The sequence below is a fragment of the Calliphora vicina genome, chromosome 5 (genome assembly GCF_958450345.1).
Source record: "Calliphora vicina chromosome 5, idCalVici1.1, whole genome shotgun sequence".
Lineage (NCBI taxonomy): Eukaryota > Metazoa > Arthropoda > Insecta > Diptera > Calliphoridae > Calliphora > Calliphora vicina.
Genome location: NC_088784.1, coordinates 14,870,972 through 14,895,386, shown reverse-complemented (window position 1 = coordinate 14,895,386; position 24,415 = coordinate 14,870,972). Strand labels below are relative to the sequence as shown.

Below are 24,415 nucleotides of genomic sequence, written 5' to 3'. Positions count from 1 at the left end.
GCTGTTCTTTCGCCAAAGAGAGTGTTTAGTTTCACACTAAAGCTATAAATACATTTAGTTGTCGAACATTTTGTACACAATAATTTCAACCATATAAAGACAGTGGGAATTAAAATTAAAGCATCACTTCAATGATTTTCATTAAGGAAATCTAGATTTTTATTTTACAAAGTATTTGAATAACTATTCAGTTTAAAACACTGAAAGCTTTTGTTATATATAAAACGAAATATTTTTATTTATGTTTATTTAATTATGTGCGTTACTGTTTATTGTATATAAACTGCTGTATAGACTAAACTAAACTAAATAAATATCGTCGTCGCATTTTCTGTCGTTTTATAAAATATAAATGTGACAACATTTGACTTCTATACCAGGGAGTTATACTCCAGTAAAACTCTATTTCATGTTAAAAGTTTTTCTTCAGTTTTTTTTTCTTTCTTCCACACATTTGTGCAGTTTTAATGGAGATCATAAGCAAAAAGTTTAGTTTTATGTTTTTTTCTTCCATAAGTGTTAACAAATTATGGCTGTTTATTTTTGACATTTTTAGAGTTGGCTCACAAAACTACATATGAAATATTGTTAAGCTTTTAAATTTAATATAAAGCAATAATTCAAAGTTATTGATAGGTATATGAAAACTCAATTTGTTTTAATGAATTGGCTTAAAAATTTAGGAACTAAAATTTTAGAAATAGCTTTTGAAAGCTTTTACTTTAAATGTAGCTAAAATGCATTTTTAAGTTAATTCCATAATAACTAGTAATAAATTAATATTTTTTAAATAAAAATTTAAAATCTGAAAACTCTAAGCTTTTGGAGTAAAGCTTTAATTATTAAAAGAATAGCTTTTAAGTTAAATAATGCAAAATATATTTTTTTCAATTATTTTACCGCTATTTAAATTAAATTTCTGAAATTTTGAAAAATTTTGAAAAGCTTTGAGCTTTTGACTAAAACTTAAATTTTTGTAAAAAGCTTAAAAACTATTTTAAATTTATTGTCTGCTATTTAAACCTAAGAATTAAATAAAAAAACACATTTTGTAATATATATTGAAAGATTTTAAAAAAAGCTTCAAAAGCTTTATTAAATAATATATAAAAAAATAGATTTTTATAGAAAATTTCAATTATTAAGCTATTATATTTGTATTTTCTATATAATTTTTCTATAAAACTCTATTTTTTTAGATTTTATTTAAAAAGCTTTTGAAGCTTTTTTCAAAATAATTCAATATATATTAAAAAATTTATTTTTCATTTAACTCTTAGCCTCAAATTCACTTTGAACTATAAAAATTTGTAATTTTATCTTAACAGTTTACCAAATCTCATAGCTTTTAAAAAGCTCCTTTTAAAATAATTTAATACTAATTCTAAAAATTTGTTTTATGTACTTAATTTTTATGTTAAATACACATTGGCCATTAAATTTGTAATTTCTGTTAAAAATTATGAAAAAGCTCACAGGCATAAAAAAGCTCCTTAAGGAATAAACTTTCTAAAAATATTTGTTTCTTATTTTTAGCCGCTTTTAGTCCATTAATAGATAAACTAGCATTATTAGAGCCTAATAGCAAAATTTCAAAAAAAGCTTTTTAAAATAAAAAAGATTTTTTTTAAAAAAAAATTAGAAAACTGAATTTTAATATCTATACTTAGTTATTATGAATTTGAAGTAAAGACAATTTTTTTGTCTCGTAAAATAAGCGAGTTTATATAAAAAGCTTAAAAATTTAGAAAAAATGTTTTTAATTTCATTAATTTTCTATAATTTAGCAGAGTTTTCTATAAAAATCAGTATATTTCAGAGTGTAAGGAACAAGCTCTATTTGAAATACAATATCACTGCCAAAATGTAGTTCTATTTTTAATTTCTGTAATATAAAGCCCAAATGGCTGTAAAAGCTCCCTGAGGAATAACTAACCTTCAAAATCATATTTGTTATAGTTTCTAACAGTTCTTAGTCAATGGCTTGCTAAAAATGTAATTTTTAAAGTCTTATATCAAAATATTTCAAACAAAGCTTTTGAAAATAAAAAAGCTCTTTTTCAAAAAATTTCAGAAAACTAAATTTTTATAACTTTTGTTATATTAAATTAATTTATTGTAAAGAAAACTAGATTTGTAGAATAATTAAAAGCTTAATCTAAAAAGCTTTAAAGCTCGTCGTGAAATTATTTTAAAAATTTTGATTTTCTTTAGAAATTTTCTCTTAGCTTTTGGTAAAATTATTTGAAATACCTGAAACTAAGAGTCTGGAAACCAAACAGCTGTTTAGTATCAAATGCTGAAATATTACTACATATTTTCTTTGCAAAATCGCAAATGGCTGAAAAAGCTCCTTGAGGAATATACTTTTAAAATCATATTTTTTAATAGTTTCTAACAGTTTTTAGTTAATGACTAGTTAAAAATTTAGTTCCTAAAGCCTTATATCAACATTTTTCAAACTAAGCTTTTCAATAGAAAAAAGCTCTTTTTAAAAAAATTTCAGAAAACTTAATTTCTAGAGCTTTTACTATTTTAAATTAATTTATTGTAAAAAAAAAGATTTTTTTTGTTTGTAACTAAAAGCTTAACCTAAAAAAGCTTTAAAGCTCGTAGAGAAATAATTCTAAAAATAATCTTTAAAAATGTTCTCTTAGCTTTTCAGGAAAATAGTTGAAATACATGCAAATAAGAGTCTGGAAACCAAAAAGCTTTTTACAAACGAAAGCTCAAATATTTAAAAGCTAAAATATTGTTAATGATTTGACTTTATTCAATTCTATTATTATATTAAACAATGTTTTCATAGAATTGTTAGGACCCTTTAGTAATTGTGTTCAATTTTAAGCTTTAGTTTTTATCAAGAGCTTTTTGCAAATTCATACAAATTTCCCTTTTTTGGTGTAAAAAATCATTTCGCCTTAAATTATTTCCATTTTCTATTTCAATTGAACTTTAAATCCATGAGTGATTTCTAATGAAATCCTTAAATACTCTGGATTTGATGGTTAATAAAAGAAGATGAAACATTGTCTGCACTAAGCCTAGCAAGCAAGGTATTCCGGTCTAATAAAAAGCAGCATAAAAACAAAAGAAAATACTTTTTATTGTTGTTTGTTTTTTTTTTCTCTTTCAACAGCGAGGGAGGACTGCCTGCCATTGTCCTTGAATATGATTGTCTGGCATTTTCAATAAGCAAACAAGGTGGTTAAAGGACTGACTTTACCTCCCACAGTTAGAGGGTTATGAAGCTTCAAAAGACAATGGTTAGAAACAGTAAAAGTTGTCTTTATATTCTTGTAAAATTTGTTGTATTTGACTTGTAAAACTTTTTGTGTACAAGTCTTTCATTATTGAGTAAATATTAGATTTACCTTTCTTTGATTTTTTTTGTGGTGGCAGAGAAAAAAAGGGAAAGTTAAGGGAATATTTCAATTTGCAATGACTTTTCTGTCTCGTAATAAGAACTTAGAGTTAATAATATTTGTATGCCTTTCCTTAAGCCGTTTATTTAGTGTCAGTTGTATTTTAAGGTTTTTTTCCATTTGTTTCTGCTGTTTGTGGTTGTAATTTTGTTTTAAAAGTCAATATTACAATTCAATGTATTTAACAGCAGCATTAAATGTAAATGAAAAGGAAAAAATCATTGAAAATTGTGTGGTTTTGATTTGAACATTTTGGGATTTGTTTCTATTTGACTGTTGGAAATTGCTGGCCTGTCTGTAACAACAACATCCCAACAGCCAGTCCATACTTTTGACTCAATGGCGGTTTAGTTTTCGATTGTCTGTTTGTTTGTTGCTTGGCTGCTTTGATTGTTTTGACAGTCTGTTCCTTTTTCATTTTGCTGCTAGACTTTTAGGGAAAAGTGTTTTTATGTTACAAAACATTTCTTCCGGTTTTTCTTTGATAATATGGGGAATTACAATTTGTTTGTTTATTTTTTCTCTCTTTCAGTTAGAGAAATGAAACGAATTTTTGTTTCAACAAAAAGTTATTAGTGGTTTTTTGCTCAAAAACCAGGCAATTATTGTGGTTTTCTAAAGGGAATTTAACAAACAAAAAACCAGATGAAAATCAAAAACAACATGATTTTGATTGTTATTTAAACATTGAAAACAAAAACAACATGATTTTGATTGTTATCTAGAGTTTGAAATTAAAAAATATTAGACAAAAATATAGACAGGGGAAAGGCATGTTTATTTTAAATAGCCAAGAAATGTTTAATGCTTAAAGTCCATACTGAAATCCATACAATTGTACAACAATTATAAAGTTAAATTATCAAAAATACTTGCCTTTTTGAAATCAGAGCTTTTGTCATGAAAAAGCTTTTTGGTTTACTCAGTCTTAGTTTTAGCTATTACAAATATTTGTATGTAAAAACAAAACGAGGAAATGGTTTAAAATCAGGTATATTTAAAGAAATCGAACTTTGTACAATAATTTCAAGCTGAGCTTTAAAGCTCTTTAGTCTAAGGTTTTAGAAACTAATAGAAATATTTTTCACTTCACCAAATTCATTAAAACTAAGAATACTTAAACAAATTTTGATTTGTGAACTTTTTTAAAAAAAGCTTTGTCTTAAAAATTTCTCGAAACTATTTTTATCAAAAATTTATAAAAAAGGCATTTCGGAAAAATTATTTCAAAATAGCTTTTTCAGCATTTTTATCGTTTTAGCAAGAAAATTTAAATTTAATGGTTAAAGTTTATTAAAACAAAAACAGCTTTTAAAGCTTTTTTTATTAAACTCTAAAATATAAAGATTTAAAGTTAAATAAAACAAAATTAGAAAATTAAATATACTTTTTAGCATTTTACATCAATGTTTATACTTTTTTCATTTTGAGCTTTAAAGCTTTTTTATATTTTTGATAATTTCTAACAATTTTTTAATTAATAGCTGGCTAAAAATTCAGTTTTCCAAGGCATATATCAAAATTTTTCCAAATAAAGCTTTTGAAAATAAAAAAGCTCTTTTTCAAAAATTTTCAGAAAACTTGATTTGTATAACTTTTACTATTTTAAATTAATTTATTGTACAAAAAACCCGAATTTTTTGTTTGTAACTAAAAGCTTAACCTAAAAATGCTTAAAGGTCGTGATGAAAGTATTTTAAAATTTTTGATTTTCTTTAAAAATGTGATTTTCCAGTTTATTTAAAACAAAAACAGCTTTTAAGGCTTTTTTATTAAACTCTAAAGTATAAAGATTTAAAGATAAATGAAAAAAATTGTAAAATTAAATATATTTGTTAAAGCTTTTAAGCTTTTTACATAAATTTTTTAATTCTTTCATTATGAGCTTTAAAGCTTTTTATATTTTTTATAGTTTCTAACCATATTTAGTTAATGGCTTGCTAAAAATTCAGTTTTTCAAGGCATATATCAACATTTTTCCAAATAAAGCTTTTGAAAATAAAAAAGCTCTTTTTCAAAAATTTTCAGAAAACTTGATTTGTATAACTTTTACTATTTTAAATTAATTTATTGTACAAAAAAACCGAATTTTTTGTTTGTAACTAAAAGCTTAACCTAAAAAAGCTTTAAAAGTCGTGATGAAATCATTTAAAAAAAATTCGAATTTCTTTAAAAATGTGCTTTTCTAGCATTTTTAGCAAGACAATATTAATTTTATGGTTAAAGTTTATTTAAAACAAAAAAGCTTTTAAAGCTTTTTTTATTAAACTCTAAAATATAAAGATTTAAAGATAAATAAAACAAAATTATAAAATTAAATATATTTGTTAAAGCTTCTAAGCTTTTTACATAAATTTTTTAATTCTTTCATTAGGAGCTTTAAAGCTTTTTTATATTTTTTATAGTTTCTAACCTAAAAATTCCGTTTTTCAAGGATTATGTCAAAATTGTGCATATAAAGCTTTTGAAAATAAAAAAGTTCTTTTTCAAAAATTTTCAGAAAACTTAATTTGTATAACTTTTACTATTTTAAATTAATTTATTGTACAAAAAAAACTATTTTTTTGTTTGTAACTAAAAGCTTAACCTAAAAAAGCTTTAAAGGTCGTGATGAAATTATTTAAAAAAATTCGAATTTCTTTAAAAATGTGCTTTTCCAGCATTTTTAGCAAGAAAATATTAATTTAATGATTAAAGTTTATTTAAAACAAAAAAGCTTTTAAAGCTTTTTTTATTAAACTCTAAAATATAAAGATTTAAAGATAAATAAAACAAAATTATAAAATTAAATATATTTGTTAAAATTTTTAAGATTTGTACATAAATTTTATATTTCTTTCATTATGAGCTTTAAAGCTTTTTAATGCAAATTTCTGAAAAATTATTCCAAAACAGCTTTTTCAGCATTTTTAGCCAGAAAATTAAAATTTAGTGGATAAACTTTATTTAAAACAAGAGATGCTTTATTTTTACAAAAACAGCTTTTAAAGCTTTTTTTATTACAATCTAAAATATAAAGATTTAAAGATAAATAAACAAAATTATTAAATTAAATATATTTGTTAAGCTTTTTACATAAATTTCTTTATTCTTTCATTATGAGCTTTAAAGCTTTTTAAAGCAAATTTCAAATATTTTGTTTACCAAAAACACTAAGCCTTTTAAACACTTTACATTATTCTGTTTAACATTCTTGAAATTCTTTCTTGTTTCCCATTTTATTATCCCCCTTATAAACTAAATAGCAACCTGTCGTTTGCCCTTTTTTCAACATCATCTTAATCATTTTATTAAGTATTTTGTATTTGGCCATAAAAATTCTTCATTTAGCTTCTAAAGCTTTGACAATATTCTGTTTATATGCTGCTCTGCTTAGCTATTTTATGTCTGTTGGTCTATGGTTAATCTAGTCAAACAATAAATGTATATCTTAATCATAAAATACAACAAAATTTTGTTCTTTTTTTTGTAAATGTCATAAAAATCACTTTTATAACAAAATACATAAAAAAGCTAACGAAATGGTTTGAATATTTTGAGTTTTTTTCAACAATTTTGGGTTGAGAAAGAGACAGTTTTTTTTAACTTGATGATTTTTATTTTATTTTTACTTAACCAAGCGTTGTAGGTATATTTTCACAATTCATTTGTTAAAAAAATGGTTTCTTATTTTTAGCTTTTTTTTAATGTTATAATGAGTGAATAGTAGCAAAGGATGTTTATAGAAATTCTAGGAATTTAAGTTACAGTTTTAGGCTGTTTCTGGAGGTTGCTACCAGTGGCTTGTTTTAGAATTTTCTTTCCCTAAAAATTCCTTTAACAAAGAGCTGTCATGGTAGTGGTATGATAAACCTAAAAATACAATATTTTATTGACTCATTAAAAGGTTTCATATTACTTTCGTTTTTATTTGTTGTTAGGTGCTTTAAAACAGTGGTCGTTACAAAGAGATCTTTCAACATTAGTAAATGTTTTGTATTTTTTGATGCTTACTCTCCAATTTAGTTTCTCTTTTGGTGATTTTAACAAGTTTCGTTCAGATTCGTATTGTGTACATTCTTGCTTGGCTCTGAGAGCCGAACCCTTCTTTCAAACATAAAACAGCTTTTTATTGTTGCTGCTTTTGTTTGCACCACCACCACCATCATCCAAAACTTTCTGTTCAAATGTCCCATCATTATGATTGATGTTTTTGTTGAAAACAAAAATTGAGTGGGTTAGAAGTGTCGATCATTTTGGTCAAGTCCAGCATTAGAGAAGGGGGAGCTGTAGTAAGTAAGAGAAACAAAAGAGTTTTACGCTTAACTTTTTGACATTGACATTACAACTTGCGGTTGTAAACAATGTTTATGATTATGACAGTTTAATAGCGTTTAAGGTAACAATAGAGGGATAGGTTTGTTTAAATAGCCAGAAGTTAGGGAATCAAATCAAAGGGAAATGATAGGCCGAAATCAAAAGAGAAGTAAATCAAATGTTTTATCATAAAATAAATACATAGAAAGGAAGATGAGTTAGAGAAAAAAATTCTTTCCTTTCACACATATGGGAGATACAATAACAATACATTCTCATGAGTTAAGTTTTTGACAACAGCCTTAAGTTTTTGGCTCTCAGTTACCTACAGTGTGTGTAAATTTTTGAGTCATGGAAACACCACTACGTGATAAAATACTAAAAAGAAAAAACGTGTCTCCCAGTTTTACCCTTCTTTTATGGGCCACCAAAGATTTGGGTTCTCGGTGTCATTTTTGCAAAAAATGTGATCATGTTCTCAGGCTCATATCTTGCAAACGGTTCGGAATTTTGATTTACTCTCTGAGGAAAAGTTGTAGCCCTTGTCATAAAGAACAACAATTGTGAACATATAAAATCAAAATAACTTCATCTTCGAGATCAAAATCGCAAAAATTTAAAAAAAATCGAAATGAATTTTTTTAAAGCCGCCTAAAAGTATACTTTAGTTTATAATAATTTAATAGTTTATGGCACAAAACACTTAATTCCTTTAGTTTTTTTCCTACTAACTTATATTGAGTTTAGAATCATTCCTAGGAAGTTCATATACACTTTGTAATGACTACATACTACATGCATTACTAGGAAGTAGTTAAGTAATATCTATATTAGAAGCTGTTAAATAGATACTTATTTATTAAAATTTTTGAAGAATCTGTATTATTATTTTAACCCTTTTCCCCGGTGAATGACAATCTAAAAGCCAACAACCTTTTGAAACCAACTCAAACTCAAACAAGCGAAGAAAAAAAAACCCAACTCCTACAAAAAAACCATTTACAGACATTCATCAAATCATTATGGTTTACCTGACTAATGTAATTTAATTTTAAGAAGAAAAAACAGAAAAAGCTAAATAAAATATTCATAAAATTACTCCAGCTTCACAAATACTTTTTTTCTTTACACTACAGCTGCCACAAAAAACTCCTTTGGCTCTCAAACCTCAAAAAACTGAAGTAGAGAAGCAAAAAAAAAACGAAAACGTTTGAAGGCATTTTATAATTTAATGTTGTAAATCAAGATTACACGTAGTACATTATTTGTCATGTTAAGAGTTTCCAATGTAACAAAAAGAAAAATGAAATGAAGTTTTTGTATTCCCCTCGAGTCTTAAACTAAAGTGAGCATTTGGTATCATCAGTCAGTTCAGAGAGCTGCAGGCTAAAAGTGACATTTGATATGAGCTTTTAAAGAAGAAACTGGAGGAAGAGTTATTCACTTTTTTTTTAGGTTAGAGAAGGTTAAATGGAGTTTAATTTAAAGTAATTTATATTTGAGTGATTTTTATCTAACAGAGTTTTGACATGACGTTTGTGATTTCCTTAAAATATTTATTTTTATTGAAATAATTTTTTCTCAACCTGAATAATCCTTCAATATTTTAGAAATACTGTAAAGAATTGTGTTTTTGAAAATCATCTAAATTGGTCCACAAATATCGAAGATATTGGCACACTCTCTTACTTGTTCATAAAAATATTGCCTACTTTTAGGCTGCTTTTAAAATCTTATATATTTACCTCTTTTTTGGCTTTTTGCAAAATCTATTTACTTTATAACAGTTTAATGATTTATTTCCTTATTATTGCAAATCTTGCCATCTGAACAAGAATCTCATTAATTTATTATTTGACAACGCAGTGTTTTTTTCTTTATTCCAAAAACTCATAAATTTTATCAACTAAAAAGTTTAACAGCTGGCCCTATATACAACAACAATATTTTGTTTTTAAGGAATTTTATAGCAATGCCACCAAAATAACATTTCTTAAGAATATTTTCTTATTGCCACACAACCACACCATGAAGTTGCTATTAAAAGCATTTAAAACAAATCAAATATAAAATGGAAAAACACCTTAAATGTGTAAAACAAAAAGACGTGTTAAATGAGTGATAAACTAAAAATCTAGTCAGAAAACTCAACAAATGAGTGGGTGAGCTAAACATTATAAACTTATGAAAGGCCTCAAATGAACGAAAAAAAAATGTGTTTCAAATCATAAAAATTTATTAAGTTTTTCACATAAATTGTGCGGGAGGGAGTCCATAAAAACTGTGAGTGTTTGTTAAGTAATGTGTTCAATTAATGAATGTGTAAATTCTTTAAATGCCAATTAATAAATTTTATTTAAATGTGTTGCTTTTTATGCCCAAAAACTAAATTATGTTGTCGTAAATTATAGATTCTTTTGGAAAAGAAAATTTTTTTCACAAGAATTTTTGTGGCAAGTTAATAAAACATAATATTTTGTAAAGTTATAAATTTTTTTTATTTAAAAATCTGTATGATTGCCAAAACATATGCTGCATAGCAGCATAAAGCAATATATTTTGGCATATATTCTTTATTTTAGTAACATTTGAAAGATGTTAGCATAAGCTATAAGATTTATGTAGACAGATAACAAGAATTTGAATTAAGAGCCAATAACAAAAAACAAACCAAATGCTTTAAATAAATAAAGCTTTAAAGTACCATATGTTGTTCAGCAAGGACAAGAACCACATGTAAAAAAAGTTCAGTTCTAGTTCAGTTCTAGTTCAGTTCTAGTTCTAGTTCAGTTCTAGTTCAGTTCTAGTTCAGTTCTAGTTCAGTTCTAGTTCCAGTTCCAGTTCAGTTCTAGTTCAGTTCTAGTTCAGTTCTAGTTCAGTTCTAGTTCAGTTCTAGTTCAGTTCTAGTTCAGTTCTAGTTCAGTTCTAGTTCAGTTCTAGTTCAGTTCTAGTTCAGTTCTAGTTCAGTTCTAGTTCAGTTCTAGTTCAGTTCTAGTTCAGTTCTAGTTCAGTTCTAGTTCAGTTCTAGTTCAGTTCTAGTTCAGTTCTAGTTCAGTTCTAGTTCAGTTCTAGTTCAGTTCTAGTTCAGTTCTAGTTCAGTTCTAGTTCAGTTCTAGTTCAGTTCTAGTTCAGTTCTAGTTCAGTTCTAGTTCAGTTCTAGTTCAGTTCTAGTTCAGTTCTAGTTCAGTTCTAGTTCAGTTCTAGTTCAGTTCTAGTTCAGTTCTAGTTCAGTTCTAGTTCAGTTCTAGTTCAGTTCTAGTTCTAGTTCAGTTCTAGTTCAGTTCTAGTTCAGTTCTAGTTCAGTTCTAGTTCAGTTCTAGTTCAGTTCTAGTTCAGTTCTAGTTCAGTTCTAGTTCAGTTCTAGTTCAGTTCTAGTTCAGTTCTAGTTCAGTTCTAGTTCAGTTCTAGTTCAGTTCTAGTTCAGTTCTAGTTCAGTTCTAGTTCAGTTCTAGTTCAGTTCTAGTTCAGTTCTAGTTCAGTTCTAGTTCAGTTCTAGTTCAGTTCTAGTTCAGTTCTAGTTCAGTTCTAGTTCAGTTCTAGTTCAGTTCTAGTTCAGTTCTAGTTCAGTTCTAGTTCAGTTCTAGTTCAGTTCTAGTTCAGTTCTAGTTCAGTTCTAGTTCAGTTCTAGTTCAGTTCTAGTTCAGTTCTAGTTCAGTTCTAGTTCAGTTCTAGTTCAGTTCTAGTTCAGTTCTAGTTCAGTTCTAGTTCAGTTCTAGTTCAGTTCTAGTTCAGTTCTAGTTCAGTTCTAGTTCAGTTCTAGTTCAGTTCTAGTTCAGTTCTAGTTCAGTTCTAGTTCAGTTCTAGTTCAGTTCTAGTTCAGTTCTAGTTCAGTTCTAGTTCAGTTCTAGTTCAGTTCTAGTTCAGTTCTAGTTCAGTTCTAGTTCAGTTCTAGTTCAGTTCTAGTTCAGTTCTAGTTCAGTTCTAGTTCAGTTCTAGTTCAGTTCTAGTTCAGTTCTAGTTCAGTTCTAGTTCAGTTCTAGTTCAGTTCTAGTTCAGTTCTAGTTCAGTTCTAGTTCAGTTCTAGTTCAGTTCTAGTTCAGTTCTAGTTCAGTTCTAGTTCAGTTCTAGTTCAGTTCTAGTTCAGTTCTAGTTCAGTTCTAGTTCAGTTCTAGTTCAGTTCTAGTTCAGTTCTAGTTCAGTTCTAGTTCAGTTCTAGTTCAGTTCTAGTTCAGTTCTAGTTCAGTTCTAGTTCAGTTCTAGTTCAGTTCTAGTTCAGTTCTAGTTCAGTTCTAGTTCAGTTCTAGTTCAGTTCTAGTTCAGTTCTAGTTCAGTTCTAGTTCAGTTCTAGTTCAGTTCTAGTTCAGTTCTAGTTCAGTTCTAGTTCAGTTCTAGTTCAGTTCTAGTTCAGTTCTAGTTCAGTTCTAGTTCAGTTCTAGTTCAGTTCTAGTTCAGTTCTAGTTCAGTTCTAGTTCAGTTCTAGTTCAGTTCTAGTTCAGTTCTAGTTCAGTTCTAGTTCAGTTCTAGTTCAGTTCTAGTTCAGTTCTAGTTCAGTTCTAGTTCAGTTCTAGTTCAGTTCTAGTTCAGTTCTAGTTCAGTTCTAGTTCAGTTCTAGTTCAGTTCTAGTTCAGTTCTAGTTCAGTTCTAGTTCAGTTCTAGTTCAGTTCTAGTTCAGTTCTAGTTCAGTTCTAGTTCAGTTCTAGTTCAGTTCTAGTTCAGTTCTAGTTCAGTTCTAGTTCAGTTCTAGTTCAGTTCTAGTTCAGTTCTAGTTCAGTTCTAGTTCAGTTCTAGTTCAGTTCTAGTTCAGTTCTAGTTCAGTTCTAGTTCAGTTCTAGTTCAGTTCTAGTTCAGTTCTAGTTCAGTTCTAGTTCAGTTCTAGTTCAGTTCTAGTTCAGTTCTAGTTCAGTTCTAGTTCAGTTCTAGTTCAGTTCTAGTTCAGTTCTAGTTCAGTTCTAGTTCAGTTCTAGTTCAGTTCTAGTTCAGTTCTAGTTCAGTTCTAGTTCAGTTCTAGTTCAGTTCTAGTTCAGTTCTAGTTCAGTTCTAGTTCAGTTCTAGTTCAGTTCTAGTTCAGTTCTAGTTCAGTTCTAGTTCAGTTCTAGTTCAGTTCTAGTTCAGTTCTAGTTCAGTTCTAGTTCAGTTCTAGTTCAGTTCTAGTTCAGTTCTAGTTCAGTTCTAGTTCAGTTCTAGTTCAGTTCTAGTTCAGTTCTAGTTCAGTTCTAGTTCAGTTCTAGTTCAGTTCTAGTTCAGTTCTAGTTCAGTTCTAGTTCAGTTCTAGTTCAGTTCTAGTTCAGTTCTAGTTCAGTTCTAGTTCAGTTCTAGTTCAGTTCTAGTTCAGTTCTAGTTCAGTTCTAGTTCAGTTCTAGTTCAGTTCTAGTTCAGTTCTAGTTCAGTTCTAGTTCAGTTCTAGTTCAGTTCTAGTTCAGTTCTAGATCAGTTCAGTTCTAGTTCAGTTCTAGTTCAGTTCTAGTTCAGTTCTAGTTCAGTTCTAGTTCAGTTCTAGTTCAGTTCTAGTTCAGTTCTAGTTCAGTTCTAGTTCAGTTCTAGTTCAGTTCTAGTTCAGTTCTAGTTCAGTTCTAGTTCAGTTCTAGTTCAGTTCTAGTTCAGTTCTAGTTCAGTTCTAGTTCAGTTCAAGTTCAGTTCTAGTTCAGTTCTAGTTCAGTTCTAGATCAGTTCTAGTTCAGTTCTAGTTCAGTTCTAGTTCAGTTCTAGTTCAGTTCTAGTTCAGTTCTAGTTCAGTTCTAGTTCAGTTCTAGTTCTAGTTCAGTTCTAGTTCAGTTCTAGTTCAGGTTCTAGTTCAGGTTCTAGTTCAGGTTCTTGTTCAGGTTCTTGTTCAGTTCTAGTTCAGTTCTTCAAAAGTAATTCAAACATTTCCCACCAAAAACAGTTTAAAGATTTCCTATTTTTCAATATTTGCTTTAGAATTTTGAATTGTGTTAAAATTTTATAGCAATTCCGTCCATAATAAAGATGTTGTCTATCCAGTCTGCCAAAGTCCACTATAGTTTCATGTTCATTTAAAGTGTTGTTCGTTTTTTCATAATTGTTAGCGACAACAAAAAAAATGTCACAATTTATACAGTTGAAAAAAAAACAAATAGAAAAAAATGTTTTGTTAAGAAAAACGACACCACTTTTTATTGGCGAAAAAACTTTTCAGACATGTTTCGTTAACAGAAAATTTTTTGTTTTACAAAATGCATTTTACCAAATGCATGCATTCAGGCGAACCAAACTTCCAACAGACAGAAGCAAGGGCAAAGAGAAAGAATGAAAGACACGCAAAGCATTTTACAAATGTATTTGTAAATTCAAAGGGACAGACAGAGAGACGGTTAAACAAGCAGACATCATTCGCTGGTCTGGTGACGCCACAATAGCAACGTTTTAAATGCAATACAATTGTTTCGTTTTTTTTCAGCTTTATTTTTGCACTCACTCGAAATCTAAAAAGAAATGGGAAAAACCAACAAAATATACACAAATTAAAACAAAAAAATTATTTAATTTTTTAAATGACTTTAGAAATTCTATTCTTATAGAAAAGCTGTGTTGCTTTCCATTTGTTTGCTCTGCTGTCTTTAGACACTGAGTCTAAAATTTCCACTTAAAACACATCGTAAATAAAGTTATCATACAAGGAGTGCAACAATGCTGCATGTATGAGATGTTGCAACAAGCACACATCAAAAAATGAAACACAATTAATGAACAAAAAATGTTTTTCTTTGTTTATTTTCATTTTAAAATGATATAATATTTATGTTTCAAAAAAGGAGATCAAAACGATAAACTTTTCAAATAAAGAAACTGAGGTTAAACTACTTTTAAGTTGATGTTAGAAGTTCATATTTTTAAAAAAAAAATATTGTAGTTAAAAGCAAATATTACAAAGTTCAAGCTACTCATACTAAAGCATATTTTAAGGGGCTAACATACTCAAATAAAATGCCAAATGTTTACTCTGTTTTTAAAGCATACATTTAGGGGTTGCTGAGTTAAATCTCAAATTCTCCATTCACAATAAATTTCTATAGGAAAATACCAAATTCATAGTAAATATTTACCTTTGGTGCATGTTCAAAAGCAGTATGAATTTTCATAAAATTAATTTTTTCTTATTGAACAATAAAGAAGCTTAAAATAAACTAAAACTGAACTAGCACCTGAACTAGAACCTGAACCTGAACTAGAACCTGAACTAGAACCTGAACTAGAACCTGAACTGGAACCTGAACTAGAACCTGAACTAGAACTTGAACTAGAACCTGAACTAGAACCTGAACTGGAACTAGAACCTGAACTAGAACTAGAACTTGATCTAGAACCTGAACTAGAACTAGAACCTGAACTGGAACTAGAACCTGAACTAGAACCTGATCTAGAACCTGAAGTAGAACTGTGCTAGAACCTGAACTATAACCTGAACTAGATCCTGAACAAGAACCTGAACTAGAACCTGATTTAGAGCATGAACTAGAACCTGAACTAGAAGCTGAGCTAGAACCTAAACTAGAACATGAACTAAACTAGCATGAACAAGAACCTGAACTAGAACCTGAACTGGAACTAGAACCTGAACTAGAACCTGAACTAGAACCTGAACTAGAACCTGAACTAGAACCTGAACTAGAACCTGAACTAGAACCTGAACTAGAACCTGAACTAGAACCTGAACTAGAACTTGAACTAGAACCTGATCTAGAACCTGAAGTAGAACTGAGCTAGAACCTGAACTATAACCTGAGCTAGATCCTGAACAAGAACCTGAACTAGAAGCTTATTTAGAGCATGAACTAGAAGCTGAACTAGAAACTGAAGTAGAACTAGAACCTTAAGTAGAGCTAGAACCTTAACTAGAACCTGAAGTAGAACTAGAACCTGAACTAGAACCTGAGCTAGAAACTAAACTAGAACCTGAACTAGAACCTGAACTAGAACCTGATCTAGAACCTGAAGTAGAACTGAGCTAGAACCTGAACTATAACCTGAGCTAGATCCTGAACAAGAACCTGAACTAGAAGCTGATTTAGAGTATGAACTAGAACCTGAACTAGAAACTGAAGTAGAACTAGAACCATAAGTAGAGCTAGAACCTGAAGTAGAACTAGAACCTGAACTAGAAACTAAACTAGAACCTGAACTATAACCTGAACTAGAACCTGAACTAGAACCTGAACTAGAACCTGAACAAGAACCTAAACTGGAACTAGAACCTAAACTAGATCCTGAACAAGAACCTGAACTAGAACCTGATTTAGAGCATGAACTAGAACCTGAACTAGAAACTGAGCTAGAACCTAAACTAGAACTTGAGCATGAACAAGAACCTGAACTAGAACCTGAACTAGAAACTGAACGAGAACCTGATGTAGAACTTGAACAAGAACCTGAACTAGAAAAGAACCTGAACTAGAACTGAACCTGAACTAGAACAGGACATGAACTAGAACCTAGTTCAGGTGCTAGAACCTGAACTAGAACTCAACTAGAACTGAACTTGAACACTTAACATTAAAATGTTATAAAACTTAAAGTATCCCAAAATTATGCTGCTTAATTGTTTTGCTTTCAACTCTATTTTAAAAGAAGTAGCTTTTATTTCTGTTTAACTGAAACCCTTTGCATTGCCTATTTGCCTACTTAATGGTTAATGTCTAGACTAAATCACTTTTAAAATCAGCAAACATACCTACAATTTAATACTTTTCCTTTCATCTTACTCAAATCAGTCTGGGTTGACAACTTTATGAAACTTTTTTCGTATTACTTCTTAATGAACCTTTCAAAAGCAGGCAACAGCCTGCAAAAAGTAATAAACTACTTTAATTATAGAAAAAAAAATTATGAAGAAAAATAAAAACGTTTAAGAAAAATACAATTGAAATCGTTACCATAGAATTTCATTACCTTTTCGAAACTGAAAGTTGCCCAGAAACAGTAACTTTTTCTCTTTCAACGAGAACGTGTGTTTGTGACAATTTTATTTAAGAAATTGGTTTTTTGTTTATTACAACAATTGTTTTGTTGTGGCAAATACAACTGCGTTCATACAAAATGGTGTCGTTAACACGTTTCCTTTATTTGCCACAACGAGAAAACAAAACTGAAACTGAAATAAAAATAAAAAATAAACTTTTTCATCTGTTTATTATATATATTTTTTTTTGTTTTAAACTCTTTTTCCATTGAATTGTTTACCTTGACTGCCTGTGGCAGTATAGTCAAATTAAATAAATAGAAAAGAAATATAAAAAAAAACTCAAATAGAAACTAAACAACAACTTTGTTTTTCAATACACACAGATCTCAATTTCATTTGACGTTGCAGCTTTAGCAAGTATATAAATAGTTTGCCGTGTAGTTGCATGCAACATGAGTTTCAATATGAACAATAGTTTTTCAAGCATTAAAAACTAAATACTACAATTGAATTGTGGTGGCAGGCTAAAGAAAACAAAAGGTATAAAGCGAAACAAAACTTAATTTCAAATTGAAACTTTGTCACGAAAACGACAGGAGTGAGTTTAGTGAGTTTTTCAATGACACATGCAAATATTCAATTTTATTTTTCGCACTTTCACTTATTCCAAAAGGCTTAAAAGTAAAGTCACGAGAGCAAAAGAAAAAGGGATTAAATTTAATTTGTATGCAGCAGAAGGATTGGTAATTGAGTTGTTTTCATAAGCTTAATTAGTTTTTCGATTAAGGTTAGCTTTTCTTAGAAAAGAAACAGAAAATAAAAATAATAATTTTAAAACAGAATTTTCCTAAAACCAAATTCCAATTAAAAACGAAAATAAAACTAATTTTTAATCACAATTACTAAACAATTAAAAAATATTTTCCTAGCTGCCTTTGTTCTAGTTCTGTTCTAGTTCTGTTCTAGTTCTGTTCTAGTTCTGTTCTAGTTCTGTTCTAGTTCTGTTCTAGTTCTGTTCTAGTTCTGTTCTAGTTCTGTTCTAGTTCTGTTCTAGTTCTGTTCTAGTTCTGTTCTAGTTCTGTTCTAGTTCTGTTCTAGTTCTGTTCTAGTTCTGTTCTAGTTCTGTTCTAGTTCTGTTCTAGTTCTGTTCTAGTTCTGTTCTAGTTCTGTTCTAGTTCTGTTCTAGTTCTGTTCTAGTTCTGTTCTAGTTCTGTTCTAGTTCTGTTCTAGTTCTGTTCTAGTTCTGTTCTAGTTCTGTTCTAGTTCTGTTCTAGTTCTGTTCTAGTTCTGTTCTAGTTCTGTTCTAGTTCTGTTCTAGTTCTGTTCTAGTTCTGTTCTAGTTCTGTTCTAGTTCTGTTCTAGTTCTGTTCTAGTTCTGTTCTAGTTCTGTTCTAGTTCTGTTCTAGTTCTGTTCTAGTTCTGTTCTAGTTCTGTTCTAGTTCTGTTCTAGTTCTGTTCTAGTTCTGTTCTAGTTCTGTTCTAGTTCTGTTCTACTTCTGTTCTACTTCTGTTCTAGTTCTGTTCTAGTTCTGTTCTAGTTCTGTTCTAGTTCTGTTCTAGTTCTGTTCTAGTTCTGTTCTAGTTCTGTTCTAGTTCTGTTCTAGTTCTGTTCTAGTTCTGTTCTAGTTCTGTTCTAGTTCTGTTCTAGTTCTGTTCTAGTTCTGTTCTAGTTCTGTTCTAGTTCTGTTCTAGTTCTGTTCTAGTTCTGTTCTAGTTCTGTTCTAGTTCTGTTCTAGTTCTGTTCTAGTTCTGTTCTAGTTCTGTTCTAGTTCTGTTCTAGTTCTGTTCTAGTTCTGTTCTAGTTCTGTTCTAGTTCTGTTCTAGTTCTGTTCTAGTTCTGTTCTAGTTCTGTTCTAGTTCTGTTCTAGTTCTGTTCTAGTTCTGTTCTAGTTCTGTTCTAGTTCTGTTCTAGTTCTGTTCTAGTTCTGTTCTAGTTCTGTTCTAGTTCTGTTCTAGTTCTGTTCTAGTTCTGTTCTAGTTCTGTTCTAGTTCTGTTCTAGTTCTGTTCTAGTTCTGTTCTAGTTCTGTTCTAGTTCTGTTCTAGTTCTGTTCTAGTTCTGTTCTAGTTCTGTTCTAGTTCTGTTCTAGTTCTGTTCTAGTTCTGTTCTAGTTCTGTTCTAGTTCTGTTCTAGTTCTGTTCTAGTTCTGTTCTAGTTCTGTTCTAGTTCTGTTCTAGTTCTGTTCTAGTTCTGTTCTAGTTCTGTTCTAGTTCTGTTCTAGTTCTGTTCTAGTTCTGTTCTAGTTCTGTTCTAGTTCTGTTCTAGTTCTGTTCTAGTTCTGTTCTAGTTCTGTTCTAGTTCTGTTCTAGTTCTGTTCTAGTTCTGTTCTAGTTCTGTTCTAGTTCTGTTCTAGTTCTGTTCTAGTTCTGTTCTAGTTCTGTTCTAGTTCTGTTCTAGTTCTGTTCTAGTTCTGTTCTAGTTCTGTTCTAGTTCTGTTCTAGTTCTGTTCTAGTTCTGTTCTAGTTCTGTTCTAGTTCTGTTCTAGTTCTGTTCTAGTTCTGTTCTAGTTCTGTTCTAGTTCTGTTCTAGTTCTGTTCTAGTTCTGTTCTAGTTCTGTTCTAGTTCTGTTCTAGTTCTGTTCTAGTTCTGTTCTAGTTCTGTTCTAGTTCTGTTCTAGTTCTGTTCTAGTTCTGTTCTAGTTCTGTTCTAGTTCTGTTCTAGTTCTGTTCTAGTTCTGTTCTAGTTCTGTTCTAGTTCTGTTCTAGTTCTGTTCTAGTTCTGTTCTAGTTCTGTTCTAGTTCTGTTCTAGTTCTGTTCTAGTTCTGTTCTAGTTCTGTTCTAGTTCTGTTCTAGTTCTGTTCTAGTTCTGTTCTAGTTCTGTTCTAGTTCTGTTCTAGTTCTGTTCTAGTTCTGTTCTAGTTCTGTTCTAGTTCTGTTCTAGTTCTGTTCTAGTTCTGTTCTAGTTCTGTTCTAGTTCTGTTCTAGTTCTGTTCTAGTTCTGTTCTAGTTCTGTTCTAGTTCTGTTCTAGTTCTGTTCTAGTTCTGTTCTAGTTCTGTTCTAGTTCGGTTCTAGTTCTGTTCTAGTTCTGTTCTAGTTCTGTTCTAGTTCTGTTCTAGTTCTGTTCTAGTTCTGTTCTAGTTCTGTTCTAGTTCTGTTCTAGTTCTGTTCTAGTTCTGTTCTAGTTCTGTTCTAGTTCTGTTCTAGTTCTGTTCTAGTTCTGTTCTAGTTCTGTTCTAGTTCTGTTCTAGTTCTGTTCTAGTTCTGTTCTAGTTCTGTTCTAGTTCTGTTCTAGTTCTGTTCTAGTTCTGTTCTAGTTCTGTTCTAGTTCGGTTCTAGTTCTGTTCTAGTTCTGTTCTAGTTCTGTTCTAGTTCTGTTCTAGTTCTGTTCTAGTTCTGTTCTAGTTCTGTTCTAGTTCTGTTCTAGTTCTGTTCTAGTTCTGTTCTAGTTCTGTTCTAGTTCTGTTCTAGTTCTGTTCTAGTTCTGTTCTAGTTCTGTTCTAGTTCTGTTCTAGTTCTGTTCTAGTTCTGTTCTAGTTCTGTTCTAGTTCTGTTCTAGTTCTGTTCTAGTTCTGTTCTAGTTCTGTTCTAGTTCTGTTCTAGTTCTGTTCTAGTTCTGTTCTAGTTCTGTTCTAGTTCTGTTCTAGTTCTGTTCTAGTTCTGTTCTAGTTCTGTTCTAGTTCTGTTCTAGTTCTGTTCTAGTTCTGTTCTAGTTCTGTTCTAGTTCTGTTCTAGTTCTGTTCTAGTTCTGTTCTAGTTCTGTTCTAGTTCTGTTCTAGTTCTGTTCTAGTTCTGTTCTAGTTCTGTTCTAGTTCTGTTCTAGTTCTAGTTCTGTTCTAGTTCTGTTCTAGTTCTGTTCTAGTTCTGTTCTAGTTCTGTTCTAGTTCTGTTCTAGTTCTGTTCTAGTTCTGTTCTAGTTCTGTTCTAGTTCTGTTCTAGTTCTGTTCTAGTTCTGTTCTAGTTCTGTTCTAGTTCTGTTCTAGTTCTGTTCTAGTTCTGTTCTAGTTCTGTTCTGTTCTGGTTCTGTTCTAGTTCTGTTCTAGTATTCCAAAAAATGTTGCATATTTTAAGGCATTTCATTAAATAAATTGTATTTTTTATGTTTTCCTGGAAAACAGCTTAATTTAAAAGCTTTTTCCCATTTAAATTCCTCAATATTTGAAAACTTTATTATATTTTTTGCAAACTGTTGAGTTTATTGATTTCTCATAAATACCCATTTACTTAAATCTTTTTATATTTCCCTTGTTTGGTTTTCATTGTTCTCGTTTTTTTCCATCAACTTTTAATTTGTAGCAAATTTTCAATTTCTTGTTTTTCTTTTTGTTGTTGGCTCTTTTTAAATCCCCTAAAAATAAACAGAAATGTAATAATGGTAAAGTTGAGCTCCCATAAAAACGTTAAATGTATTTTTGATTAGCTGAGTTCGTGGATTTTACTTTTTTGCTAGAGAAACTTTTAGGCCAAAGATAAATTGTATAAACGATTTCATGAAGTTCATTATTTTCCAGAAATAAAAATCAATAAAGATAATAGCAATAATAATTGGCAAATAAAAGAGGAAAAACATAGCAAACTCAAACATTTTATTTAGTGGATAGATATAAAAGAAATGTTATAATTTTTAAAGTTTTTGTTTGAATATTAGTTTTTAGTTGAACAGCAGTACTTTTTATAATGAAATCTTTTCCTTGGTATTTTGTAAACTTCTTTCAAAAACTTCATTTTGTTTAATAAAAAAAGTAGCCTATTTTCCTATAAATATGTCTAACATTTATATTAATTTAGAATTATCCTTCTTTCTCTTTTTAGAAATGCTGTTTTCATTACTATAAAACCTACAAAACAACCAACCTAACTCCATGAATCGTTTAAATATTTTTCATCATTAAAAATCTTTTTTAACGATTCTTTTGATTTTATTTTTTTATAATTTCTTTAAACTTTAACACACACAACAAACCTGCTGCTCCTCCTCCATGTCGCTGTATAGAAAAATGAAACATTTACACAGAATTACCCATGTAAGATGGCGTTTAACAATGTTATCCTCCTGCAGCATACCTTGGCTACATTTAAGCTCATTACTCATAATCCTGCTCAGCTATCAGACACAATTTAGCCAGGCATTTTGTCCCTCCAAGTGTCAGTGTTTGGGCAGTGATGCCAATACGAAGGCGTATTGTGTGGATGCCGCTTTAGAAGATGTGCCAATACAATTGAATCCCGAGACCAAATATATTAATTTAACCTTAAATAAAATACGCAATATAGAGTTTACACTGCCCTTCTATATGAAATTGGAGATATTGGATTTGTCGCGTAACATTATCGAGACATTGGGTTCGAAAAATTTCGAATACCAAACGGAAATGAGAACCTTGAATTTGAGTCATAATTCGGTGAGCTCTTTGCAAAAGGATGCCTTTAAGGGTTTGACTAATTTGTTGGTTTTGGATTTAAGTTTCAATCGCATTGATATGGTACATGCCTCCGCCATGAATGATTTGTCCACGCTGATAGAATTGGATTTGACGAATAACAATATTGTTAGTTTGGAGGATAATACATTTCGGAATTTAGTGTCTTTAGAAATGTTGATATTTAAAAATAATCAATTGCTGGATGTACCGGCGAATAACTTGCAACATTTGCATTCGTTGAAATCACTGGATTTGTCTGACAATCTGGTTGAGTATGTGCGCAATGATAGCTATGAGGGCCTGCGAGAACTGGTGACGCTGACGGTGCGGGGTAATGTTATAAGTGAATTGGATTTGAGTGCTTTTGAGGGTTTGATAACGCTGAAGCATATGGATTTGGCGGATAATAATTTAACGGTAAGTGGAAGGAATTTAAAAAAACTAAAGCCTACTTTTAGGCAAACAAATATTTATTATAAGATTTAGAACAGAACTAGAACAGAACTAGAACAGAACTAGAACAGAACTAGAACAGAACTAGAACAGAACTAGAACAGAACTAGAACAGAACTAGAACAGAACTAGAACAGAACTAGAACTAGAACAGAACTAGAACAGAACTAGAACAGAACTAGAACAGAACTAGAACAGAACTAGAACAGAACTAGAACAGAACTAGAACAGAACTAGAACAGAACTAGAACAGAACTAGAACAGAACTAGAACAGAACTAGAACAGAACTAGAACAGAACTAGAACAGAACTAGAACAGAACTAGAACAGAACTAGAACAGAACTAGAACAGAACTAGAACAGAACTAGAACAGAACTAGAACAGAACTAGAACTAGAACAGAACTAGAACTAGAACTAGAACAGAACTAGAACAGAACTAGAACAGAACTAGAACAGAACTAGAACAGAACTAGAACAGAACTAGAACAGAACTAGAACAGAACTAGAACAGAACTAGAACAGAACTAGAACAGAACTAGAACAGAACTAGAACAGAACTAGAACAGAACTAGAACAGAACTAGAACAGAACTAGAACAGAACTAGAACAGAACTAGAACAGAACTAGAACAGAACTAGAACAGAACTAGAACAGAACTAGAACAGAACTAGAACAGAACTAGAACAGAACTAGAACAGAACTAGAACAGAACTAGAACAGAACTAGAACAGAACTAGAACAGAACTAGAACAGAACTAGAACAGAACTAGAACAGAACTAGAACAGAACTAGAACAGAACTAGAACAGAACTAGAACAGAACTAGAACAGAACTAGAACAGAACTAGAACAGAACTAGAACAGAACTAGAACAGAACTAGAACAGAACTAGAACAGAACTAGAACAGAACTAGAACAGAACTAGAACAGAACTAGAACAGAACTAGAACAGAACTAGAACAGAACTAGAACAGAACTAGAACAGAACTAGAACAGAACTAGAACAGAACTAGAACAGAACTAGAACAGAACTAGAACAGAACAAAACTAGAACAGAACAGAACTAGAACAGAACTAGAACAGAACTAGAACAGAACTAGAACAGAACTAGAACAGAACTAGAACAGAACTAGAACAGAACTAGAACAGAACTAGAACAGAACTAGAACAGAACTAGAACAGAACTAGAACAGAACTAGAACAGAACTAGAACAGAACTAGAACAGAACTAGAACAGAACTAGAACAGAACTAGAACAGAACTAGAACAGAACTAGAACAGAACTAGAACAGAACTAGAACAGAACTAGAACAGAACTAGAACAGAACTAGAACAGAACTAGAACAGAACTAGAACAGAACTAGAACAGAACTAGAACAGAACTAGAACAGAACTAGAACAGAACTAGAACAGAACTAGAACAGAACTAGAACAGAACTAGAACAGAACTAGAACAGAACTAGAACAGAACTAGAACAGAACTAGAACAGAACTAGAACAGAACTAGAACAGAACTAGAACAGAACTAGAACAGAACTAGAACAGAACTAGAACAGAACTAGAACAGAACTAGAACAGAACTAGAACAGAACTAGAACAGAACTAGAACAGAACTAGAACAGAACTAGAACAGAACTAGAACAGAACTAGAACAGAACTAGAACAGAACTAGAACAGAACTAGAACAGAACTAGAACAGAACTAGAACAGAACTAGAACAGAACTAGAACAGAACTAGAACAGAACTAGAACAGAACTAGAACAGAACTAGAACAGAACTAGAACAGAACTAGAACAGAACTAGAACAGAACTAGAACAGAACTAGAACAGAACTAGAACAGAACTAGAACTAGAACTAGAACTAGAACTAGAACAGAACTAGAACAGAACTAGAACAGAACTAGAACAGAACTAGAACAGAACTAGAACAGAACTAGAACAGAACTAGAACAGAACTAGAACAGAACTAGAACAGAACTAGAACAGAACTAGAACAGAACTAGAACAGAACTAGAACAGAAC

The 24,415-nt window shown here is 30.3% G+C and overlaps 1 protein-coding gene across 2 annotated transcripts in view; it reads left to right on the top strand.

Moving 5' to 3' along the window:
• The first annotated feature begins 21,349 nt into the window (after positions 1-21,349).
• Fili (Fish-lips) overlaps positions 21,350-24,415 on the top strand; it is a 36,414-nt gene continuing 33,348 nt past the window's right edge. For both annotated transcript variants that reach the window (XM_065513249.1, XM_065513248.1), the window contains exon 1: positions 21,350-22,355. In XM_065513249.1, the coding sequence (XP_065369321.1) occupies positions 21,495-22,355 (861 nt within the window). In that variant the 5' untranslated portion in view covers positions 21,350-21,494. The remainder of the gene's footprint in view (positions 22,356-24,415) is intronic.